Here is a 19,483-nt window from a genome sequence, read left to right on the forward strand (position 1 = left end):
GAAAGTTCTTATGACCCATCTCCTGCTGCATTATTCTCGCTGCAGGTATTACGTCTACTGTACGACGTACAAGAGCTTTAAACAGCGTTTCGCTGGTGGCGGTAGGCAGCTTGCGCAGCCAGGAGGCCTGTGGTTGGGAATCGGCGAACTCGGCATCACTGTCGAGGCCCAAACTCTGTTTGTACCTCCGAAAGAGATGTGCTCTCATCTTATCGTACACCTTTGCTGTTTCTTTGGGAACAGCTAGCTGTGAGCCCATAGACGTCTCCACCAGGCCAAAGAATTCCGAATTCGATTTCTTCTGCGATAGCTCTCTTCTCACAAATACCCAGATCTTGTACATGGAGTACAGCAGGATGCCCAGCAAGACAACCACGTGTGAGCGGAGCATTTTGGTATTTTGCCGGTCTCCTCCGAATTCAGTTAAAGGCATTCATTGCAAGAGACAACATTAGTTGTTAGAGTCACCTTTGTAGCAACACGTTCCGAGTTTCTCACTTCCCCCGGGAATAGGAGCGTCCGCCATCTGCCTGACCCAAACGCCTGCAGAGCGGTCTTGGGTCAGCCAGCCCTGGTGTCTGGCACGGCGAACAACGTTGAATGACTCAATTTCGTCGGCAGCACAGAGATGGTATAGAGGAGGGCATGACTCCACTGCTGTTTGGTAGTCGCACGTTGCGCACCCCAGTCGTACGCCATCAGGATCTGCAAACGTGCGAGGAGAGACAAGTGCGCTGACTTCAGAAACAGCCAACGCTCTGTGGAATACCCACAAATCGTCAAGATATGCCTCCGCCCCTAGCACCGGCTCATCTCCGATGCGCGAGTCGCCCAGCTGTACTTGAATGCGCTGATTATACGCATAGGCGTTGGTCCACGGCACTGCGGAGTCGAAAATCCCGTTTATCAGCAGACGGACCTGCCCTGTTGTAGCAGAGAAGGATACTGCGATGTGCATCCACCGACGGGGAACGACATGCGCCACCGACTGAACGACCACCCGTGTCCCGTCATGCACTACGACTCCGTTGTGGCTGACGTTGAGCAGGACGTGTAGGTCCCCAACAGATATGACGTGTCGGTATCTCCCCACAGGTGGCTCCAAGAGATAAATCCACAGGCCCACCGTGAGCTCATCCCCTCCTTGTCGGGCCTTCAGTGTCTGGATCTCGTGGCCCTTGCTTATATAGAGGGAGGAGCCTACAGGCGCAGGGCCGGGACGACCTGCAGGGTGGAGATGCCAAGCATTGCCAGACGAGTCCAGGGGCAGCAACTCGTCAAAGCTCCAATGCCCTCCCAAGGACTCCATCACGGCGGGCCGTGATTGAGGTGTGATTACCCCAGGCCCGACAAAGCAGAAATCGCTGGCTTCGAAGCAGGTCGAAAAAAAGCTGTGTGTCGAATATGAGCCACTCACTGCTCCAGATTGAGGACAGGAGCGGTTGGCACGAGAGCCGACGCAACGTAGAGCGTTTGGGCAATGATACGCATATGTGGTTTTAGTCACGGAGCTCCCCTATTCCCCACACGCCCGTCATTATTGTACTTTTTTTTGGAATGAACCCGGACGGAACTCTTAAGCGAAAGGAGGATCGAGTTCCCCCAAGTGTCAAGTACACGAGGCTTTGTATCCGCTACATGCACGACGAGTGCAGAACGCCAAACTGCACATTCGCCCACGGAATCGACAAATTGCGAGTCAGGCCGGACCTCTCGAAGACAAGGCTGTGCCGCGCTTTCCAAGCAACGAGAATGTGCGCCAACGGAAACAACTGCAGGTACGCACATGGTGAAGAGGAGCTCAGGGCCACCGCAGACTTGTACAAAACCAAGCAATGTCCCGAGTTTCAGCAAGGCAATTGCTTTCGCCAAAAGTGCCGGTACGCCCACGGAATTCGGGAGCTTCGTGCCAGCGCCGACCTCACCTCGAAGCCTGCATATCTGCGGGCCTCGACGCTACCAGACACGAAGGGTCTTTCCCGCGACTTCCTGGACGAATACCAGCGGCTTTTGAGGTCTCACAGCCAGCCTCTCTATCCGAAATATGGCTCGAACTTTGCCCCTGCGTTGGATTTCCCCGACCCTGAATGCGGCTCGGGCAGTCTGGATATGAGCCAAGCTGAGCTCGCGTTCCTCCTGCGTCAGACGATAACCCCTCGCCTGAGAGACACGCCTAAGGAGGAAAACCGAGACAGCAAGCTAAGTTTGATGGAGCAGTCCACGTTCGAGGGCTCTGCTAGTTTAGAGCAAAACGTAGAAAACGCCAACAGCGGGAGGCCGCGCGTTTTGTGAAGACATCGATGCTTTTTGAGTTTTTCTTTTTAAGGTTTAATATGAATGCTTTAGATGCAAGTCCTGAATAGATACGACATTGGGTGACAGCAAGAAACAGCGGTGCGCCCTTTGACCAGAGTCCGAAAAGCGGAGCGCCCTTTGACCAGAGTCCGAAAAGCGACTCGGTTGACGAGAATTGAGCTTCCAAAAGATGACGCGGCTAATTCTGGAGTTAGACCAATGGACAATGAAAGACTCAGGAGTGAGTGAGGCTCGGTGGGTTTCTCCGCTTGCGAGATACAGACCGTTGGGACTCGGACGACTCATTCGATCCCTAAGCTCCACCGCTGGCAAGATTCAGGACGAACCAATGTGCCTTTCTACGTGGATGGCTCTTTTTCCAGAGTGGCGAGTGTGGGACGTCACGTTTCCAGGGAGCCACAACTCGGCCACCTATACTCGGGAAAGGATAGTCACAGGAAAGGCCACTGCAATTGTGCTGCCTTTTCTGAAGAAGTTCATTTACTGTCAAGATAAAGCTGTTTACGACCAACTGTGCGTCGGGGTGCGCTTTTTCGACCTCCGCGTACGCAAGGCCAAGGCGAATAGCCTGAACAACGAAGACCCTCCATGGTGCGCCCATGCAGGTTACAACACGATAGCTCTTACCACCGCGTTGGCCCACATTCGCCAATTCCTCCAGAAGAATCCTTCAGAGGTAGTCATACTATCCGTGCGACGGGACGCCGGCAGCACCAAGAAGGGCTGCGAGGTGTCGGTCCTGGAAGCGGACTTCTGGTTGTGCAAGGAGCTGCGAACTTACTTGGGTCGGTGCCTTGGTGCGAATACCACTGTTGGGGAACTGGTGGCTCGGAGGCAGAACGTGATCTATTTTTACGAGGAACAGGAACGGTGCATAGGGGAATCCTTCAAACTGATCCTGGAACCGATTTCGAAGTCCAAGTTCCGCGCCATCGAACCGTTCGACGGCGACCTGCAGCAACTCCTGTTGGAGAACGGCTTGGACGCTGCGGCCAAGGACGCTAAGAAGATTCCGTGGTCCTTGAGCCTGGAAGAGTTCATCAAGGACGCGGCCAAGACGAATGATGACGTTCATTTGTCGTTCGAGGACCCGCCGCAACAGGAGGAGGACATGGAAGACAATGGTGAGTGCTCTAATCCCCTACGACGCAGATGATCCGGGCTTGCTGGAGATGCACGACCTGCTGGACAAGGCAGACAATGCCCTGGCCAACCTGATTGGCACCAAAAAGGAGCCTGAGGATAACCTGTCCATGCACCGCGTTGCAACGCTCGTGGCGCAAAACTCAGCCATCAATTTCGACCAGAAACAAGGCGTACTGGGCAACCTCTACTTCGCCTCACCTCTGCGGACGGCAGAGTCACGCATCGTAAAATCTTGGGGCAAGACCAGTGATCCTGAGGCACAGATATTACTAAAGAAGATCAGAATATGGGCGAGCGCCCACGGCCGCTGTGCCCCGCGGCCACCCTTCGTCCTGAAAGTGTTGGCGGGCGAGGTGACTGCTCCGAACTTCAATGTGGACTTCACGCAGGGCGAAGTTGTGAAATGGTGGCTGGGTGCCGCGGCAGCCGCACTGACCTTCCAGGCTGTGGGGAACGAAGCTGAGGCTCAAAAGACCAACGAGCTGTTGGTGAAACACCTGATGACTGAGCAGCTGGCCGGCCGAGTGAACGTAGTGACACATGACTACGTGTCTCCGAAGGTTTGCCGGGGAATAGTGGGCATGATGTTAGAGCGACCGCAGCCCTCGGTTCTGGACAGGAAGACGGATTTGTCGTTCGACGAGATAAGCGAATTGTCTGTTGATTCTATGGATAACACCGATGCGATCTAGATGTTGCACCCAAACAAATTAGGCATGTTGTTGAGGTCGGTCCTGTGGACGTCAGGGTCGCGAAGAACAGAGTAGCCCTCTGCAATGTTCGGCATGGTACTAGGCTGGTGGCCGTCTTCTGTCGTCACCGGAGGAGCCGTAGCAGGTGTCTTCAGCTTGAAGGTGTGGGTGGCGTCCAGACCCAGCGTAGTGTCGATTCGAACAGAGTCGTCCAGGTCGAGTATATGCCTTAGAGTTTCGAGGAAATAGACGATGCCCAGAGGCGCGCTTCTGAAGAAAGGCCTCCCTTCCTTTGCCACTGAGAAGCGTGTAGGAGATGTGTCCCGCAAGGTTGGCATGTGAGTTAGTTTGGCACCTTCGTCAAGCTTTAGAGGCAGAGTGACCGGCAACCCATGGCGTGTGCGACTCATCTCTGGCTCCATAGCGGTCGGCACCGATGCAGATGAATCGGACCCGCTGAGAGCAGGCGTAGGTGTGGGTGAGGTGGGCCGGTGCAGCTGCAGGAAGTCGTCGTCGTCGAAATCTAGGTTCTTGAGGTCGACAGTCTCGGAGCTGAGCGAATCCCGATCAGACGACACGCTTCCGGGTCTGGAGGCGCCGTGCGACTCTTCGGTGCGGACCATAGGACGGACCCTGGTGGGGGCTCGGGAGTCAGTCGGAGGGCTGGGTCGTCTATAGCTACGAGTGGTTTCTGGCACACCGGAAATGCGGCGACCCAGATCACCCAGATGTTTGTATGGCTCAATCGTCAACCGCTTGTCTTGCCGCTCGTCAGATCCTCTCGCGCTTGCAACCACTGTGCTCACCCGTGTCTCCACGATTGACGAGACCCAGTCGTTTATTTCGCTGTAGCGCACATTCTGGCTTTGAGTATCAAACACGTCCTCGAAAAGGCCATGGTAGTCTGCGAGCCATGAGGCGGCTTGCCCTTGGAGCGCCTCTGGCTCGTGGATCATGGAGAACGCCCTCGTCGCAGCCCTCCTTGCCATGAAAGCCATCTCTTGGGAAACTTGCTGGTACGGAGTCTCCTCCACACTAGGATCCTCCTTCTCACGCGACAAAGCCAGCAACATCCACCCGGGGTTGACCCCTCGAGGATAGAGATCGACAGGGATTTCCGCCGGGAACTGCACCACATTGTAGGTCTCCTCCGTGGCCAGAGCCTCCTGCTGCTCCCATCTAACTGGGTACAGCCTTATTGTCAGATGGTGGACGACGTCGAACAGCTCCTGCACAGAGGAGGCTCCGAAGCCTTGGTGGTGCTCAAGCTGGGCTCGCACGTCGGGCCGAAAGAACGTCTCACGCAGGTCCTCTCGGAACGGGTTCTTCATTCGGAATTGCTCCACTGAGATGACCCTAGTCCAAACCCTACGGAGATGGACCTCGTGAGAGTGTAGGAATTTGCCTATGAGGCGCCACTCCTGGGTTTCCATCCAGCGGTGCAACAGGGCTACAGCCTCGTCGGGATCCAATGTGCGCATTACGACGCACCAGTACGCGAAGAACGCGTCCTGGTCAACTGGTTTGGGATGGAACTTCCGCGTGTCCTCCTGCTTCCAGATGGCATCCTTGTTGGGGGTGGTCGGCTCTACGAACGCTGGAGCCTTTGGTGGGGACACAGTGGCACGCTGGATGACGGCGAGGTCCATATGGTTCCGAATTAAACCTCTGGATGCGAAAAAGCAAGGCATAATGCGATTGTGAATGTCAGAGGTGTTGGGATCTGGAGTCAACGCGGTGGACCTGATGAACTTATGCTTGAGTGCCGTCAGGTCATGCTCGTCGAACCCCAGGTCCGCCAAATACTTCGCTATGCCACCATGTTCCTCGTCAATCCAGTCCAGGAGCCGCTCGATCACAAATGCAGGACATGAGGCAAAGACGTCTGGAAGACCGAACTTACGTACATTGTCCTCCACAGTGGGCTTCCAGTCGCGAAGTCCAAGGTCTGAGGCGCTGTAGTCCACGAGAATCTCCTCCCGGCTGGCGCCCAGCACCTGCAAAAGCAGGGCACACAGAACCCCAACCAAGTCTCTGCCCAAGCCGCCGCATATGAAGATAGGCGGCCGCACAGTCAGCACGAGCTGGAAAAACTTACGCACAACATGTTTGTGGCTGGTTAAGAACTCAGTGTAGTGGCGAGTGGGATTGATGAGGTCCTTCCCCAAAAGACTGCCCATGAAATATCTGACCTCGTTCGCCACCTTCTGATCCACTCCGGAAATGTTTCCCGTCATGCGCGGATCCACTTCAAGGTGCAGCCACTTGCGATCTCGGAGACGTTTGACGTTGTTGCTGCAGAAAGGAGACGTCATCTTCTCTGTTTCCAGCTTTCGGTTCCAGTACAAGTCGCGGTGTATACGGTTGGCTCCCCATTGGTCCAGTTTCAAGGGTTGTGACTGTTGGCGGTCGCCAAGCTGCTTGAACCTCCCTGCAATCAAAGGTAGGTTGTCTTGCGGGTGGGCGCCCTCTAGATGCGCCTGCTTTCTCCGGTCGTACTTTTCCTCATGCCGCTTGATGTTGATCTCGTCAACCTCGGCCAGGCGGCCGAGACAGTCTTCACTGTCTGAGAACCACTCGTTCAGGTCCTCCTCGTTGACGTCCTGCCGACGAAGGGCGCCTCCTCTCAACGCGCGTCTTTGCTGGCGTGGGATGAGGCGGTCCGCAATACGCGGCCTGATACAGTAATCGACTTCCACTGGGTGCCACACGAGTTGCTCAGTGGATGCAGACGGTCCCGCTTGAGTAATGCGCGACTCGGCATCCAGGTAGGTTTCGTTGGCCACTCGAATCACGTAGGTTTTGAATAGTGCGTGTAAGACATTCGAAATCAGGCGAAAGTCCGCGGAGGCGTTTCTTTCGATGACTGATTCCGGGGGGCCGATGTGAATCACCGTGCGCACGTCCAGCGTATCAGTTAGGACGTGAGTCGTCAATCGTGGGTTCGAATGAAGCGGCCTCCCCCCACGACACAACAATCTCGGTTTCATCCGCACGCTTTCGGCGAAGTCGTCCAAGAACCGGAAGTTCGGAATGACTTCAGCTGCACGCGACTGAATAGGTGACTTCGCATGTTCTCACCAGCTCAGCAGGAAGATTGGCATAGTACATGGACGCTGCCTGGTAGAATGCTCGCTGCCGGAGGTTTCTCCTCATAGGCATGCCCTTCACCAAGGGGTAGTGGAGCGCGTGCTTCTCAGCGCGCAGCTTGTTCGTGCGGTCTTCCAGCTGGAGGTCAACTTGCTGCTTGTGGATGCGTGAGTAAGCCTACCGAAATTGCAGTTGGAACCGGTCTGTCAGAAGCGAACGCCAATTCGTTAAAGAACGCTCGCCCCCTCGCCTCGTCGTAGTAGGTGGGGATTGGAAGCTCTTCCTGTAAGACCCGTTGATTTGTGCAAGTACCAAACCCGTCCACGAACATTGCACCTTCACAATTTCGCCTGTCGGCAAAGGTGCTATTATGATATTGATCGTGATTTCGTGGGAGTGATGCTCTCTCATCCCACACAGGCGAGGAGCTTCGTTCTAGATGACTACACAAGCGTGTGCACACAAAAATCTGCCGGTGCAGTATTGATGGTTAGCGCCGAAGATCACCAACTGGGGTGTCCGTTCGCTTCTGTAGGAACCCAAGACCAGAAAGGCATCACCCTCGATGAGGCTGGACGCGTCTCCAAAGTTGCAGAGACAATAGAGCCCTGCGTCGACAGGCAGTGCTGCGTCTTCCGTGATCTGCACGACTGGTTCGGCTTCGGCGCCGAACGGCTGCCGGATGAGGATTTTGTGGACTTCTTCACAGATGTGGCGCATGGCGGGCAGGGTGACTACGAACGTCTTGTCGTTTTGGGAGGGGAGGCTCTTGAGGTGGCTGCTGAGACCCACATCACGTCAAAGTTCAACCTGAAGCAGCCGGTAGGCATTCCCTCCGACGTAACGAAAGCTGTTCCTCCTGCGGCGCTCCGCCAGATTTGGACAATGAAGCGAGTCGAGCGTGTATGTTCCATCAGCGCTCTCAGCACATTCGGGACAGCCTATCTGTCTACCTGCCAAACCCTCCCCACCAGAAACGCCTCCGTGAAGTTCGTCAAAGCCTGCATCGGATACAGCTTGCAAGTGGGTCGACCCCTGTCGGAAGACCCGAGCGAGCCGTACGCGATGAAGTGAGTTGCGGAGGGCCCGGTGACGCAGTATTTTTCAATGGATGCCCAACGTCATAGAACACATCTACTGGATTCAGAAGCACCGCAACACGTCTGGTGAGCTTGACGACGTGGACGCCGACCTCCTGTTAGATCTTCAAGAGTACTTCGGCTACCCTTTCAATCGTATCGTGCCGCGTGTGCAGGAAATAGTATCTCTTCAGCACCACCCGTTGGGAGGAGCCATTGTGGAGGGCCGTGGCGACGTGCCTACTGGCAAGGAGCTCGTACGCTTTCATGCGACTGAATACTTCAAGACTCTCAGTCTGGAGGCAGACAACACCACCACAGTTCCCCCTGAACACCGCGCGGCCTGGGTGGCAGACGAGGTAGCTCACTTCACGCAGTCGATGGTGGTGCGTGTGTTCGGGTGCACGTGGATGAACCTCGCGCCCTTCCTGACTAGGTACGCTCTGCTGGACAACAGCATCGCCGCAAAGGGGGATGTCTACGAAGACGTTGTCTATCAGATCGTGGCGGCGTGCTACGTCCTGTCCACTGACGACCGGGCCCGAGTTTGGATGGCTGGATTCGTCCACAGGCTTAGGCAGATTCAACTATCGCTGCACCTGCAGGAGCTAGAGATCCGTATGAACCACCTGGGAAAGAAGACCACCGTGGGTCCTTATGAACCCCTTCCGCTGGCGGTCTTCCAAGGGCTGGATATATACCGCTGGAGTTCGCTTTCGAGACAATTGCAACAGAAGAGGTTTCTGGCGGACTGGGGAGAGGAGGGCAACCACACCGAACCGTTCGTCCGGGACTTTGTCAAGGAGGAATCAGACGCGACCAGGTGGCAACCTACGCTAGACGGTAAGGTGCTCTGTGAATCCGTGAAGACGGGCTTACAGGCACTCATGAGCAAACTTCCTCAACTTCGACGGCCGCTGGTCCCATGTGAAGTGATGTCCGCCAGCGAGCCGCCTCAGCCTGAACTACACGGACCGTTGCGACGCCGCAAGAATTACCAGTATCCTGCGACCTCCACCGCGGATGACAACAATGATGGTGGGCACCTATGGCGTCCCCCTGGTGCCTTGTTTATGAAGCCGCGGAAGGTTAACTGGCCTGAGGGAGAGCGCCAGCAGTATCTGTACGGGCGAAACGCCCAACATGTTCCAGCGAAAGACGATCTTCGTGTCAAGATAAGGTACGATCCCAACCCACCACCACCACCACCGCCGCCGGTCACTCCGCAAATTGATCAACCGAAAATCATAGAAGACGCCTCGTCGTCTGTGGATACCATGTTTCGTCAGCCGCTGCAGTTCGACATCCACGAAGAGGGGAAGGACACAAAAACCCTCACGGCGCGCATCCATCCCCGCTCTGGCGGCGACGTGGAGGCGCAGCTGATCCGTCACCGCTCCGACAGCTCCAGCAGCGTGCCTCCAGGAGTACACGCCTTCCAGTTCTACCGCGAGAACGACTCCCCCCGAGTGGAGTACCGAGGGCCAGGAGTCGTCAAGGGCGGGCGACGTGTCAGGTGACTAAGTATGACGTCAGTGAGGGCAAAATGTGGCCCCACGGATAACACTCTATAAATTATTAAAAGCAGATCTATGACTGACACTCACACTCGAAGGGCGCCACGAAGGAAGTTGCCGGACAGCGTGCGTACGCAGTACTACAAGACTGAACTCTGTCCGTGGTATTCGCGGACGTCGGGGAAAGTGAACTCCACTTGCTTCGAGGGTGAGAACTGTAAATATGGTGAGTGTATCGGATGAACGTTACGCAGCGCACAGCACAGAGGAGTTGCGTCCAAGAGTCGACCTAACAAGGACAAAATTGTGCCCTAACTTTGCCCAAGGCTGCATGAAGCCGGAGTGCCGGTACGCCCACTCTACAGACCACCTGCGGTCGACGTCCACCTTCTACAAGACCAAACTCTGCAAGAATTTTGCTGCGGGGTTTTGCTCCCTCGGCGACGGGTGCAGACATGCGCACGGAGAGAAGGAGCTCCGCAACCTCTCGGAGCCCGATTGGCGTGGCAGCGATCGAAGCGACGAGTCCACTCGTATTCCGTCGGACTCTAGAGTGCGATTCTCATCGGTCAGCACTCAGGAGCCTGTAGTCGAAGACGACTTGGCCAGTCTGTGCTCGTTAGAGTTGATACAGTGCTATATTCGCGGGTTGGACGTCCTAGGTGTGCCTATGTACGAGTCCAGCACGTCCCCTTGGAGCGATTGTTGGCAGCTGTTGCTTGATGGGGTGCAAGGTCGGCCGGTGAAACCTAGTTCTAGCTTGGTGCCAGCTACGTTACAAGCCGTATTGGTAGCGGGGGGATGGGTTCCGGGGTAGTTTTCAAGTGTTTGAAGCCAGGTTATTTTTGGTCAGCGAAGTTTGTGCGCTGACACTTTGTAGTGGTCTGCTCTTTGTAGTGGCCTGCATTGCAATTTTAATGCCAATTCGAATAGTCTCATTCAATTCAACTTTTATGTACGATGTCATTCTGCGAGTGTACGATGTATCCCAGGGGGTTGCTCGTCGATGGTCTCGTCTGGTACTCGGCGAATTCCTGGAGGCTGTGTACCATACAGGTGTGCTGTACCGAGGACGGGAGTACTACTACTGCGGTAGTATTCAACGGAGCCGACCTGAGGAAGTCACCAAAATTTACGCTCTGGACTTTCTGAGATCGGTGCACCTCGGACGATCGGAAATGGCCGTCAGAGACTTGGAGAACATGTTGCACTCCAAGAGACATTTGTACACTCCAGAAACGTATGACATAGCGAAATGGAATTGCAACCACTTTTCGGACAGGGCAGTAAGATATTTGATGGGCCGGGGTGAGATAGGAGTTCTCTCATCACACAGGGATCCCTTTAAAATACACCAACCAGACAGAACAGATCTCCAGAAATCCTACTGGAAGGCTGGCGGTTTGGTTTGTGAAGAAGATGAACGGCCAGGGAGACCCTCTGAACGATATTCAGGCGGGCATCGCGACTCTGGACCAGTATTACAAAGACGACCCTACGGGGAGTAAGCTGAAGCAGCTGAGCACGCGGCCAGACAAAAGATGTAAGACAGGGGTGCGAGGCGCAAAGGGGCGGGAGAAACGAGAAGACGTTGAAAACCGTCCACGGAGAGAGCAGACGGGACACGAGAGGCCCCATCCCAACCGGAAGCCCCGCGAACCAAGCGACGCACCGAAGCTGAAACGAAGGCGGAAGCGCGCGAAGACGGAGTGGCAAGAATGCCAGTATCTTTACCGTCATCCCACCTACCCGAGCAACGAGCGTTGCCGGCCTCCGGCCGTCCCTTCGTGGATGGGCCATACAAATTTTCCGGTCCCCCTCACGGAACGTGAGGTTCGAAACCCAGCTAGACCCAAGATCTGGATGAGACATTCCGACTTTCCTGTGAACTCATCCAGACAACTTGAGAAATCAAGATCGCCCTACGGGCAGATCTTTGGCAAGTGAACCAAGATCATTTGAAATGCCAGTTGAAATGCTATCTGCTCCATATGTGTGTCTATGGTGAACTAAAACCAGAATGATCATTTGAAATGCCAGTTGAAATGCTATCTGCTCCATATGTGTCTATGGTGAACCAAGATCATTTGAAATGCCAGTTGAAATGCTATCAGCTCCATATGTGTCTAGGCTATGGTAAACTAAAACCAGAATGATTATTTGAAATGCCAGTTGAAATGCTATCTGCTCCATATGTGTCTAGGCTATGGCTATGGTCTATGGTGATTATTCATCATCGCACATCGAACCTGCTGCCAAGTGCAGCTTCTCTAAGAGACTCTTCGACACTTGGCAGCTGAGTCCACTGCAGCCAAGCGCCTTGAGACGCCGAATTCCACACAGAGGAGTGTCCGTCTCGTCACAAAGCCCTAGCTTACTGCTTATCCGGCACAGCAGCGGAGTGGCCTTGGAGAAGCATTCCTTGCAGGAGCCATCGCATTTACCGTCGGATGTTTGACATGCGCAATCGCAAGCCTCGATAGACTGTTGGAACTCGCGTAAAAGGCGCAGAACTGTGCTCTTGTCAGAGCGCTTCTGACTGCTAGTGTCGGTCGACTTATCCTCGTCGCCGCTGCGACTGCTGGGCGTCGCGCTTTCAGCAGTTGTCGCTGCAAAAAAATAAGTGAAGGGAGTCCAGACGACACCTACGCGTCAGGTCCTCGGTCAAGAATCGTTTGCGCGGTAGGCTGGGGAAAATCACCTCTGGTGCGGTCGTCGCGGTCAAGCAAGAGAGCAGTGTGTCCACGCATTCCTGAGGGCAGCATAGCTCCCGGTGGTGGGTAAACGGGCCAAACATTGCCTGTGCTTCAACATCCATGATGCCGACTGAGATCTGAAAAGCCTGTGACATTACGGCATAGCCGATCTCAGGAGTCAGCAGACCGTCTTGTTGATATGATGGGTGATTCACAATGAGCTGTCGGTAATAGGTGGCCGCAGTTATCAGCTCTCCGCTAGCTCTTCCTTGTAGGAAGCCTACCACGACCTTCAACCTCTTAAGGGCCGAGACGCAGTCCGTTTTGGACCTTACAAAAGCAGAGAGGCGAGGCATCAGACCATCAATTCTGTCAGATCCTTCAAATATTTCCTGAATGCGGGCTTGCACTGGAGTGCCCGATATGGATCTCCACCAAAAGATGCCTTCCGAGGCGGCCTTCTGAGTGTAGGAAACGTGCATGTTCTCATCACACAGAGAGATCGGAATGTACCATTCCAGGCCATCAGCGACAATCACCTGCGCCAACAGAGCGGTGAATGAACTGATGACGGCGGCTTCCAGGTCTGACACCTGCGCTTCCATTGTTCGAAGTTCTACGCGCCAGGGAAAGGTGGAGGGCTGGCCGCCGTTCGGCGGCGGGGGCTTGAATCGCACGCTGTTCCAGTTGGTAGATTGAATGGACTCGAAATGATCGGAACGCGAATGGTTGTCGACGTGCAGGAAGTCCTTGAAAAAGACCAAAGGGTCTCGCATCCATAGGAAAGCGAAATGTCTGCGTCAGTGCACATCTAGGCTCTCACTGGGCAAGCAAATGGTCCATCCCGTCAGCCCTCAGCTTCGCGTACACGTCTTTGTTGATCGTTTCAGACGTGTCATTGTAGTAATGCTCATTCCCGTTGAGCGTTTCGCAGTCAGCAAGGAAGAGGGAAGCGGAGTCATACCGACTCTTGCGTAAATACTTCTCTTCCTCAACCGTTCTGTCGTCGCAGCCTCCGGCAATCACAGGCCAGCGCACGTCCCACGCTGACAGCATCCCCCTGAGTGCGGGAGTGCTAGCGCTGAGAGCCAGCATAAGCGGTGCCAAGACTAGGAACTGGTCGTAGATAGTGCGCGCCTCGTTGATATTGCTGCAGCCGACGGTAACCTGCAGAGCATTCTGGCCCATGCCGAAGGAGAAGGAGTCCATGTAGATGTGATCCTTCACAGGGTTAAACGTCTTTCGACTCAGCTCGTGAATTTCGAATCGGTCTATCTCCTTGATATCCCGAGCTAGAGCCCATTGTGGGTCTTTTGAAAAGTCATGGTCGACCTCCTCCATTGGAATGAGGATTGCTTGTTTGGCTCCACGCCGACGCACGACATTCTCTGTCAGAGAGGGGAACCTTGGATGAGGGTTGGCCAAACCGTCAGGAACGAACACGGATTTAGAGTAAAACGAGGTTGTCTCTGGGTCAGGGTTCTCCAGCGGAGGGAAGAGCCATGACTTGCTATCACCCCAAGGCAGCCCTCCAAACAGCGGAAAGGATGCATGGGACAAAGGAACAACATTGTTTGGGAGGATGGCGAATGCCTTCGCCCGGCCTGCGTGGGCCCAACGCCACAGACTCACGAGAACGCATCGACTCCTCCACTCCGACAAGGCTACCAGCTACAGTGAGGTCGTAAGGTTCACCGGGTGTGGCCTCGATCATGTGACGTCCGTACTCTGGGAGCCACTTACTCTCAGGCAAAAACGTAGGGTCTCCCTCCTTACCAGCCAGCTGCTCGACCATGTCGAACCCGCCGTGCCAGAGATAGGACCGCCGGGCGTCGCAGTCAAGGTAAACCACGAAGTATTCGATTTCCTCACCCCAACGTAGGGTTCCTGGTAGCTGCTCCACTTTCCGGTTAATCCGCCAGCTGTTGAGCAGTTGTTCCACGCCCTGATCCTTGATATGTGCTCTGGTGGGCTAGAATTCCTGCAAGCTTACGTGTGTGCTTTGAGCTCCTCCCAGCTGAGGAGTTCACCTGCGGCAAGGAACCCCATTGCACTGATTTTGCTATTTAGTTGTACAACATTCAAGGATCATGCTTGCAGCCTGAACGCTCGGACCACTATGTTGGAGAAATCTGTAAGGAAGTTCCCGCCTCCTCTCCGCCTCAAATACGGCATGTTGGACCTGAATGGCTTGAACTCCTCTCCAGAGACGGGGTCCTTAACAATCGACATGCCCGACGTGGTCTCCCCTCCTTTGTGAGTGGTCCAGCTCCAGAAGCTTGCACCAAGCAAACCTGCAGGAAGTATGAGCCACAGTGCTTTCATCTGCGTATTTTCAACGTAAATTTTTTCCAACCAAAGTAAAGAGTGGCGGGTGTGGTGTGTGCATCGTCAAGGCAAAGTCCGTCAGCGTTGCACGTGTTTTTAATCTGGATTTAAATGCATGGCTGGGCCTAAACCCAAGTTCGTTGTGCTCAGGCGACAGGCCCTGGACGAACCCTCAATGGACGGCGACGACCCTGCAGAGGTAGAACGACAACCAGGGACCACCGAGGAGGACGAGAAGGAGGTGCTGGAGAAGAAAGAAGAGGAGTACCAAGAACTCCGCAGGCGGATATTCTCCTCACGGAACCACGCAGAGCCAGAGTTCCAACCTGCACCGTCGAGACCACGCCACCGAGTGCAGGATCCTAAGCTCGACCCTGATTTCTGTAGAGACTGTCACCCATACACCGAGACCTTCCCTGCGTATTTCTCACCATTCACAGGCCCGATGATGCCTCAACAGGGGCTGCCCGTGATGCCTCCTGGGTACTATCGACACCCACCCGTCAGACCGTACAAGCCGCCACTGCCTCGTGAGGCGGACTTCCCGCCCTTGGATTGACGCCATGATTTTTAAAGGTGTGGAGTGGCAGACTCTAGGGTTAATCGGTGACAAAACTAGCACAGACCTCGGCTCGCTTTCGGCCCTCTCTGCCAAGGGAACCGAACCCAACTGGAACCCGTTTTCTGGGGTACGGGCAAGGCTACGGGGTCGGGTCCATGTTGGCGGGCAGCCCGCACTTGCTCCGTGTAGATCTTTCCTCGCTGGCTCTCTGCAGAGAACTCGGAGTCGGATGTCGTCTGCCTACTAGGATCGGTCAGCACGTAGCTACGGCCTACACGTCCGGAGACGCTCTGTTTGACAACGTACGCGTTCTCTGCGTCGCGAGTAACCGACTGGACTGTCACACGAGGCTTCACAGGTCCCTGCCAGGGCACCGACCGGACTACTGCCGGCTGCTGGATCACTCGGCTCACAACTTCGCCAGGAGGCAGGTGAGCTGCGTAGCCCGGAACTGGACGGGCTGGGTGGATGTCTTCGTAGTTTTCGTATTTCTTCGTCGGGTGGACCTGACGCCGAGCAGGTGTTGTCTGTTCGACAGGGGGACCTGGCGGGCTAGTCGAAGGCAGTGGAGGGGAAACCGAGTCTGCAAACTGTCCTTCGCTCACTCGGCGAGCCAGATGGTACCAATCATTCCGACTTATAGTGGACAATCCGTCCATACTGAAAATGCTGCACTCCACCAGAGTGACGTTCTGCTTCGCGAACAAGTTGCGCATCTCGCTTTCTAGGGAGCCTATCCTCTCAATCACGTTCTTCAACCGGCGGCAGACGCTACGCAGACGCTTTCCGTCAAAGCAGGATTCTGGGAAGGGCAGCTCGGTAGCTGTGGTCATGGACCACTCCATCATTCGGTCGTACCAGCCGTCTGCCGCCTTGAATTGGGCCAGTTCCTCTCTGAGGTCGTTGAGCTCCATACCCAGCTCTTTCTGCTTGATGGTGAGCCGCTTTATCTGCTCATTGAGGATGTAGCTTTGATGGCGAGTCAATTTCTCCTTGAAGGTGGCGATTGGCGTCTGAGAGGTGACGTTTTCTCTGATCCACTGGCAGACGCAACTTCTCGCTGCTTGTCGCCGCTTCTGCTGCTGCTGCTGCTCGACCCACTTTCTTTCCCAGGGAGATCTCTGCTGTCGAGGCTCCATGTTTTGAAATGCACACAGCACTCACGCACACAAATTGATTTAGAGGTGTATCCCCTTTGATTAAAATTGATTTGACACTCAGATACGGTACGTTTGAGAGGTCGTGAATGTTGATTTGGGGGAGGAAGTGAACCCTGCGGCTTGATCCGCCCCTCGACTGGTTGATCCAACCAGTGCTTTACTCAGCACACGTTCCAGTCACGAAAACCTGTCCCTGAAAAAATTGAACACAAAATCAACGCCGGCCAGCTCACCCACACCGGCTTGCGCCTCGACTTGAAACCGAGACCCACGACGGCCGCAGTTCGCCCGTTAAAGCCTGGCGAAGCCCGTTCAGAAACAATTCTTGAGTGTTACGAGTTCCACGTGGTCGAGATCGCGTTAGCGCGTGCGAGATTCGTCTCCTCTGTCATTACGTTGAACTCGGAGTTCGTAAACAGTCCAGGCTGAGCTCAGGTTGCAGACGCCTTACGGATCGCGGTCGCCAGTGGTACTGGTGTCAGCGTTGCCTGTTCCACATGAGCCGCGGACAGCAGAGGCGCCAGACATCCACGACGGATGGGCATCCGTCATCCCCTCTACTTGTTCAGTGACGTCGAACCTGCCGGGCCGAACGAAGGCAGCGTCCAGCTGCGCAGCGGGGAGTGCTGACAAGGCGACGATGCCCATCTTACAATGCGTTTTCTCGAAACCGTCCAAACAGAGGAGAAGCGTGGTCAAGGCCCGAGTCTTGTAGCTTTCCGAGGTAGCCGAGCGCCTCATTGCGCAGTGGTGGACATCTCGAAGAATGAGGACCAGCGGCTCTTGGGCGGCCACACGCGAGCAATCCGAAAAAAGATTGGTAAGATTTCTTTCAGTTTCACCCAGGTACTTCCCAAACATGGTGTTCACCCGCACGTCAATGACTTTGATAATGTCGCGAAATGCAGCGTGGGATTCGCGGAGGACCGCTGTCGCTACGTCGCCTACAATCAGCAGTCGAGGTGACGGGAGAGGCAACCCCAAGTCCAACCAGTCCACTGGCGCCACCAGGGGCGCGAATACTGTCAACGCGATCCTCCTTGCCAACTCGTTAAGACCGACGAGATTTGGCGTACAGGACTGCACGCTTGGCGCCAGCGCCTCGACTCCGATAGTCATCTTGTTCGTCTCGGGGGGCTTCAGTCCGCTCCAAACGATAACGGGGTTTAGCGCCGCTGCGACCCCCGAGTCCCTTGCAATTGCCCGGAAGTCGTGTTCTATACGTCGCAGAGCCCGCGTCACCGCTGGCAGGCTGCTTTCCTCTACGCCAGCCAGTAAGATCCTAACGGAAACCGGCGTGCTTTCCTCATACGCGGACTCCAGGAGCCGCCGCCGCCATGTCTGTGTCCACTGGCGTAGAATGCCGGCTTCCACCGCAGAGCACAGCTGCAGCTCGTCTATGTGGCACACGAACTGCTCTGCTGTTAGGAGGCTCTGAATTTGCCGCAGAGTACGCACGTGCACCACCTCGGGTCTCCACATCGAAACTCCGCTTTTCCTCGATGAGCGCGGTGAGAGACCTTTCCGAAGAAAGAAGGTCTGAACGGAGGCGCCGCTACCGCTGCGCTACGGAGATCTTACCCACAGGCAAACGTCAGAGAACTGCATCCCGCTCTCAGGTGCGGCGCAAGCCAAGCCGGAAGCGCCTGTTCGACAAGTGCAAGCGACTCCGCTGCCAGGAGTGCCAGACCGTTGTGCAAGTGAGGCTATCAGAGACGTGTGTGTGTCGCTGCTTGAATTGCGGAGGGTCACGATTTGACCTGGAAGACGACGAAGAGTTGCCATGTGATAGAAATCTGCCCCACGGCATGTAAACTTGACGGTGTATTCCAGTAATTACACCCATTCCACATATGCGCATCGGCTCCCTTCTTCGCTTGGTATTCCTTGCTAACGGAGCCTTGGCCGCTGGCACCAGTTTCTGGCCCAGCGACCTTTGGAGACGCGCTTTCCAACTTGGAGGCATTCGCAAAGTATGTAATCCGTTCTCTATTTTTTTATGACGCCTTCCAGTCTCGCGTCACTGCAGCATCAGTACTGATATCAGAATATGTATCAGGCGCTTCGGATCGTGACCAGGCCATCGAACTGACAAACTATGGCAGTGTTCCTCAGGATTTAAAAGAATTCTCGCTGAGGGTATACCTCGACGGACGGTACGCTGGTCTTGATGTCCCCACGAGCAGGATTGATCTGGGGTGGATGGACCAGACAATGCTGGATCCTGGCGACAGCGTAGTCATTGTTTCCAGCGGCTTTTCACTTCCTCTGCACACCTCCGCGAGAGTGTTGAGAATCGACCTGGACTTGGGTGCCGCTGCGAAGGCAGTGGGTCTGTTTGAAGGGCCAAATTTGGTGGATAGTCTGGGTCAGGTCGGTTCACCACTCGTCTGGGGGAGCAATATAACGCTATCGAGAATCCCTGGCGTCGAAGAAGCTGATGCCAGCTTGGATGATACCTTCGATTACGCTGCACTCTTGAAAATTTTCAAAGGTCATCCAGCGAACACAGTGTCAGGGCTGGGATGTACCAGCGAGGACTGCACCAAGTTTACAGAGTTCATGGTTGCAGGACTATCCAATGACGACACCACCGAGATTATTGAGGGCAGTACTGTATCTGCTGAGACCGCGACCACCATATCCACTGAGACCTTCAGTACCGACGCTACGTCTACTGATGACAGCACCGAAACCTTCAGCACTGAATCTACTGAGACCGTAAGCACCGAGACCTTCAGTACCGATGCTACGTTTACGGAGGAGAGCCCCGAGACCTTCAGCACTGAATCTACCGAGACCTTCACCACTGAATCTACTGACGCCTTCAGCACTGAATCTGCTGAGACCGTAAGCACCGAGACCTTCAGTACCGATGCTACGTTTACGGAGGAGAG

The 19,483-nt window shown here is 55.0% G+C and overlaps 11 protein-coding genes across 21 annotated transcripts; 6 read left to right on the plus strand and 5 right to left on the minus strand.

The window, feature by feature from the left end:
• Nucleotides 1-451: 451 nt before the first annotated feature.
• Nucleotides 452-1,491, minus strand: KVP17_004829 (uncharacterized protein; the record flags this gene model as incomplete). 2 transcript variants are annotated; one of them, XM_068523365.1, is made up of 2 exons in its annotated part: nucleotides 452-1,391; nucleotides 1,418-1,491. In XM_068523365.1, the coding sequence occupies 2 exons, from the start codon at nucleotides 1,489-1,491 to the stop codon at nucleotides 452-454; spliced, it is 1,014 nt and encodes a 337-aa protein (XP_068374709.1). The 2 variants fall into 2 exon arrangements, with proteins under 2 accessions (XP_068374709.1, XP_068374708.1); XM_068523364.1 differs by lacking the exon at nucleotides 1,418-1,491 and having other exon boundaries at nucleotides 452-1,309.
• A 66-nt stretch (nucleotides 1,492-1,557) lies between these two features.
• KVP17_004835 (uncharacterized protein) lies at nucleotides 1,558-2,292 on the plus strand (the record flags this gene model as incomplete). The annotated part of the gene is made up of 1 exon (XM_068523380.1): nucleotides 1,558-2,292. One exon carries the CDS (start codon nucleotides 1,558-1,560, stop codon nucleotides 2,290-2,292), a length of 735 nt encoding a protein of 244 aa, XP_068374722.1.
• Nucleotides 2,293-2,485: 193 nt separating this feature from the next.
• On the plus strand, nucleotides 2,486-4,154 carry KVP17_004834 (uncharacterized protein; the record flags this gene model as incomplete). 2 transcript variants are annotated; one of them, XM_068523378.1, is made up of 3 exons in its annotated part: nucleotides 2,486-2,550; nucleotides 2,578-3,440; nucleotides 3,469-4,154. In XM_068523378.1, 3 exons carry the CDS (start codon nucleotides 2,486-2,488, stop codon nucleotides 4,152-4,154), a joined length of 1,614 nt encoding a protein of 537 aa, XP_068374720.1. The 2 variants fall into 2 exon arrangements, with proteins under 2 accessions (XP_068374720.1, XP_068374721.1); XM_068523379.1 differs by having other exon boundaries at nucleotides 2,486-3,472.
• KVP17_004837 (uncharacterized protein) lies at nucleotides 4,151-7,575 on the minus strand (the record flags this gene model as incomplete). 2 transcript variants are annotated; one of them, XM_068523383.1, is made up of 4 exons in its annotated part: nucleotides 4,173-4,196; nucleotides 4,223-7,207; nucleotides 7,236-7,397; nucleotides 7,426-7,575. In XM_068523383.1, 4 exons carry the CDS (start codon nucleotides 7,573-7,575, stop codon nucleotides 4,173-4,175), a joined length of 3,321 nt encoding a protein of 1,106 aa, XP_068374725.1.
• A 68-nt stretch (nucleotides 7,576-7,643) lies between these two features.
• Nucleotides 7,644-10,657, plus strand: KVP17_004830 (uncharacterized protein; the record flags this gene model as incomplete). Of its 4 annotated transcripts, XM_068523369.1 has the most annotated exons (4): nucleotides 7,644-8,314; nucleotides 8,343-9,839; nucleotides 9,912-10,066; nucleotides 10,095-10,657. In XM_068523369.1, the coding sequence occupies 4 exons, from the start codon at nucleotides 7,644-7,646 to the stop codon at nucleotides 10,655-10,657; spliced, it is 2,886 nt and encodes a 961-aa protein (XP_068374713.1). The 4 variants fall into 4 exon arrangements, with proteins under 4 accessions (XP_068374713.1, XP_068374712.1, XP_068374710.1 ...); XM_068523368.1 differs by lacking the exons at nucleotides 8,343-9,839; nucleotides 9,912-10,066; nucleotides 10,095-10,657 and having other exon boundaries at nucleotides 7,731-8,318; XM_068523366.1 differs by lacking the exons at nucleotides 7,644-8,314; nucleotides 9,912-10,066; nucleotides 10,095-10,657 and having other exon boundaries at nucleotides 8,356-9,843.
• Nucleotides 10,658-10,757: 100 nt separating this feature from the next.
• KVP17_004839 (uncharacterized protein) lies at nucleotides 10,758-11,787 on the plus strand (the record flags this gene model as incomplete). Of its 2 annotated transcripts, XM_068523385.1 has the most annotated exons (2): nucleotides 10,758-11,148; nucleotides 11,177-11,787. In XM_068523385.1, the coding sequence occupies 2 exons, from the start codon at nucleotides 10,758-10,760 to the stop codon at nucleotides 11,785-11,787; spliced, it is 1,002 nt and encodes a 333-aa protein (XP_068374727.1). The 2 variants fall into 2 exon arrangements, with proteins under 2 accessions (XP_068374727.1, XP_068374728.1); XM_068523386.1 differs by lacking the exon at nucleotides 10,758-11,148 and having other exon boundaries at nucleotides 11,260-11,787.
• Nucleotides 11,788-12,066: 279 nt separating this feature from the next.
• On the minus strand, nucleotides 12,067-14,585 carry KVP17_004832 (uncharacterized protein; the record flags this gene model as incomplete). Of its 4 annotated transcripts, XM_068523376.1 has the most annotated exons (5): nucleotides 12,067-12,449; nucleotides 12,490-13,331; nucleotides 13,360-14,140; nucleotides 14,169-14,500; nucleotides 14,530-14,585. In XM_068523376.1, 5 exons carry the CDS (start codon nucleotides 14,583-14,585, stop codon nucleotides 12,067-12,069), a joined length of 2,394 nt encoding a protein of 797 aa, XP_068374718.1. The 4 variants fall into 4 exon arrangements, with proteins under 4 accessions (XP_068374718.1, XP_068374715.1, XP_068374716.1 ...); XM_068523373.1 differs by lacking the exons at nucleotides 13,360-14,140; nucleotides 14,169-14,500; nucleotides 14,530-14,585 and having other exon boundaries at nucleotides 12,490-13,312; XM_068523374.1 differs by lacking the exons at nucleotides 12,067-12,449; nucleotides 12,490-13,331; nucleotides 14,169-14,500; nucleotides 14,530-14,585 and having other exon boundaries at nucleotides 13,356-13,877.
• Nucleotides 14,586-14,979: 394 nt separating this feature from the next.
• On the plus strand, nucleotides 14,980-15,423 carry KVP17_004831 (uncharacterized protein; the record flags this gene model as incomplete). The annotated part of the gene is made up of 1 exon (XM_068523370.1): nucleotides 14,980-15,423. The coding sequence occupies one exon, from the start codon at nucleotides 14,980-14,982 to the stop codon at nucleotides 15,421-15,423; it is 444 nt and encodes a 147-aa protein (XP_068374714.1).
• A 56-nt stretch (nucleotides 15,424-15,479) lies between these two features.
• KVP17_004838 (uncharacterized protein) lies at nucleotides 15,480-16,565 on the minus strand (the record flags this gene model as incomplete). Its single annotated transcript, XM_068523384.1, has 1 exon — nucleotides 15,480-16,565. The coding sequence occupies one exon, from the start codon at nucleotides 16,563-16,565 to the stop codon at nucleotides 15,480-15,482; it is 1,086 nt and encodes a 361-aa protein (XP_068374726.1).
• Nucleotides 16,566-17,033: 468 nt separating this feature from the next.
• On the minus strand, nucleotides 17,034-18,068 carry KVP17_004836 (uncharacterized protein; the record flags this gene model as incomplete). Its single annotated transcript, XM_068523381.1, has 1 exon — nucleotides 17,034-18,068. One exon carries the CDS (start codon nucleotides 18,066-18,068, stop codon nucleotides 17,034-17,036), a length of 1,035 nt encoding a protein of 344 aa, XP_068374723.1.
• Nucleotides 18,069-18,439: 371 nt separating this feature from the next.
• KVP17_004833 (uncharacterized protein) lies at nucleotides 18,440-19,436 on the plus strand (the record flags this gene model as incomplete). The annotated part of the gene is made up of 2 exons (XM_068523377.1): nucleotides 18,440-18,559; nucleotides 18,600-19,436. Coding segments are annotated over 2 exons (957 nt in total), but the record flags the coding sequence as incomplete, so codon positions are not given.
• Between the last annotated feature and the right edge of the window lie 47 nt (nucleotides 19,437-19,483).

Source organism: the organism of the source record quoted next, assembly GCF_019968985.1.
Source record: "MAG: Porospora cf. gigantea B chromosome Unknown PgB_NODE_399_length_19483_cov_122.189, whole genome shotgun sequence".
NCBI lineage: Eukaryota > Apicomplexa > Conoidasida > Eugregarinorida > Porosporidae > Porospora > Porospora cf. gigantea B.